The 3,392-nt window shown below is 31.1% G+C and overlaps 1 protein-coding gene across 1 annotated transcript in view; it reads left to right on the forward strand.

The window, feature by feature from the left end:
* Positions 1-2,388, forward strand: part of LOC133616816 (tetraspanin-1) — a 228,877-nt gene extending 226,489 nt beyond the window's left edge. Inside the window, exons 9-11 of the mRNA XM_061976423.1 lie at positions 1-10; positions 1,868-1,951; positions 2,277-2,388. The exon at positions 1-10 is cut by the window's left edge and continues 134 nt beyond it. Coding sequence (XP_061832407.1) covers positions 1-10; positions 1,868-1,951; positions 2,277-2,336 — 154 coding nt within the window. The 3' untranslated portion in view covers positions 2,337-2,388. The remainder of the gene's footprint in view (positions 11-1,867; positions 1,952-2,276) is intronic.
* The last annotated feature ends 1,004 nt before the right edge of the window (positions 2,389-3,392 follow it).

Here is a 3,392-nt window from a genome sequence, read left to right on the forward strand (position 1 = left end):
TTCTGTTGAGGTGAGAACGTCATCAAGTTCACTCAGACACACTTTGGGAACACATTCGAAAAGTTGGAGCACAGGAAGCCTTTTTGTCAACTCAATATGATTTCCTCTAAAGTTGGGGGTAAAGTTCCGACACTTCCCTAAAGATCTCGTAATAATGTATATGATATGCTAAAAATACAATCATAAAAAATAAAATGTCCAAAAAATGTATACAAACTAATGTCCTAAAAATCAAATTAAAAAAAATTGTAAAATAAAATATGGCCAAACATTTTTATATTATAATGAATCAAAATACATAAAAACAAGATGCCCTGGAAATGTATATATAGTAATCTAAAAATATAAAATCATATTACAAAAATAAATACAATACAAAAACATGATCTAAGAATATAATACAATGTATAAAATAACAACTGAGTCATACCAAAGACTATAAAAATGGGAGCCATTACCTCCCTGCTTGGCACTCAGCATCAAGGGTTGGAATTGGGGGTTAAATCACTAAAAATGATTCCTGGGCGCGGCCACCGCTGCTGCTCACTGCTCCCCTCACCTCCCAGGGGGTGATCAAGGGTGATGGTCAAATGCAGAGAATAATTTCGCCACACCTAGTGTGTGTGTGTGACAACCATTGGTACTTTAACTTTAATTTAACTGTATATATGTATATATATATATATATATATCATAAGACTATAATACAAAATAAAAACATGTTTGTCATTCTAAGAATATAATATGATATAAAAATTCAGATACCTGTATATATATATCCTAAGAAGAATGAATATAATATTCTAAAAATATAACATAATAATGAAATAAAAAAAGATGTCCTAAGAATGTATATAATTATAATATTCTAAGAATATAATACAGTAATAATAAATGAATCAAAATAAAATAAAATAAAAATCCTAAGAATATTTGTACAGTGTTAGCTTAAGAATATAAGTTAAATAAAAATTATGGTCAAATATATATTTTTTTTCCATAAGATTTTCATATAAATCAAATAAAAACAATGTCCTGTGAATGTATATAACATCCTAAGAATGTAAAATAATAAATACAATTAAAAATAAGTTCTCAAAATGTATGTAATATTTTAAGAAGATAATATGATATACACTTTAAAAAATTCTGTGAATTCACTTTTTAAAAAAAGGATGTCCAAAGAACGTATATAATATCCTAATATGTAATAATAAAACATAAAGTATGTTCTAAGAATGTATACCATTTTATAATATAATAAACATTTAAAAATATGTCTACGATTTTAAATAATATTCTAATAATAATAAATCAATAAAAATGGCCTAAAAATGTTTTTATTATGCTAATAAAAAAAGATGATGTATGAATGTATATAATATAATGATAAATAGAATGTTAAAAAGGTGTCATAAAAATGAAGAATAGAAGAAGACATCAGCAGTCAAATGAAGTAATAAATACAACACTACAGCAGTAAAATAAATGACGTAATAAGTACATAAAGAAAAATATGTGGAGTAAATCAAAGAATAAAAAGGTAATATTCCACATGACATTGGCAGAAATCAGAAAAAGTAAAATAAATATTTATCTTTAGTCAAGTAAGAAAATAGAGAAAATGAAACAACAGTAAACAAACTACCAATATTTACCAGCTATGGTAATCAGATGATTTCCTCCTTGAATCAGCCGTGCAGCAACAGGTTTGGAATCAAAGAAAAACACACCAACCGGAGAAAGAACCTTCAAAACCACACACACGTCTGATCAAACATGACTTTTGTGCAGAAGACACGAGCTTCTCCACTCAGCTTGGGACATTCCTGACATCACACCTACAGTATGTTTCTTTTGTCTTCAGGGTTGTTTTCAACTAATCCTGAAGTTGCTCAAAGAGAACGCAAACATTGTGGGAGGCATTGCAGCGGGAATTGGTGTCTTGGAGGTAAATATGCATGACAAGATATAATAATATTATAATATTACCAATGTACAAGTCATGTTGGCTCATTAAGAACAAACAATGACCGACATCAACACTACATATAATGTATTTTCTCATTTCATAGCAGCATCATGTACATTTTGTACATGTGAAGATGTGGTCTATAACCTGCTCACACAATGTTGTCCATATTTAATGTTTGTAACGAGTTGCTTTACCTTTTGTCCCGGAGCTGTGTGACGCATGAACACTTTGGTTATGAAGTTGTTAACGTTGAATATTTAGAAAGGAATCAAGCATTTTTTTTTCATCGTTGTGTCCCCAGATCACGGCCATGGTCGTGTCAATGTACTTGTACTGTCACCTGGACAAAAGAGTCAGCTGAGAAGGCAACAGAAGAAACTGTTAAATAATATATTCAATATACATAGTACAGTTATGTTAATCTTCAGTGAGAAAAAGCTTATGAAATATTCTTTTGTATTGGCAAGTACTGTTTCTTGAGGTTGTACTTATAGTAGTGTAATTGTATTTGTCATCATTGTGGTTTGTTGTAGTAGTGTGTAGTTTGTTGTAGTACATTGTATGCTAATAATGATTAAAAATTATAATCAGACATCAATAAACTTCAAGGGTCCTTGACCAAATTGATAAACGTAGTACAACTTGACAACATCTATGTATTTACAGAACTGTTATTTGTTTTAGTCAGTCTTGCTGAGACAACATGGTTGGTAAGAAGGTTGTTTTTTTCCCCCTATTTTCCGAAAAGGTATTTAAATCTTTTACAGTACTATGTAAGGACTGAACATTACAGGTCGAAGCATTGATCCCTGTGGGACACCAAAACTCATTTACATGCAGTCTATTATTGTAATGTTAAGTTTAATGGTTCCAAGTAGGTGTTAATTAAATGTAAGGCTTTTTTTTTTTTAAAGATATCTTGACGGAAATACTAATCTTAATTTTCACTGAGGAAAGTTGTCTGGTACAGTTCTCCAATATTGTAGTCTGTACTCGAAACCTCAGCAATGACTGATAGTTCTTTATCTTACCGAGTTTCACATGATGCATTGAACCAACACCCAAAACCAAACCCTAGACCAATGGTTCTTAACCTGGGTTCGTGTCCGAGTCATTGTGTAAATAACAACTTTTCCCTATCGGCGTATTATGGATACCCCCAAACAATGTTCCCTCTAATTTTCCATATGCGTGAGCAAACGCAAAAACTCCTTGAGCATTCAGTGAGCACATGTGAGCAACATCAGACGTGCACATGCACTGTGGCCACACCAGCAGCACACCTGTCCCAAACCTGACTAAATAACAAGTTCAATGTTTTATTATTATAATCAAATGACAGCAGTCATTTCCATGAGATTCTTTTCTAATATAAGTGCCCACTTACAATGACAATAACAAAACATATTGTTTTTTC

The sequence above is a fragment of the Nerophis lumbriciformis genome, linkage group LG14 (assembly GCF_033978685.3).
Source record: "Nerophis lumbriciformis linkage group LG14, RoL_Nlum_v2.1, whole genome shotgun sequence".
NCBI lineage: Eukaryota > Metazoa > Chordata > Actinopteri > Syngnathiformes > Syngnathidae > Nerophis > Nerophis lumbriciformis.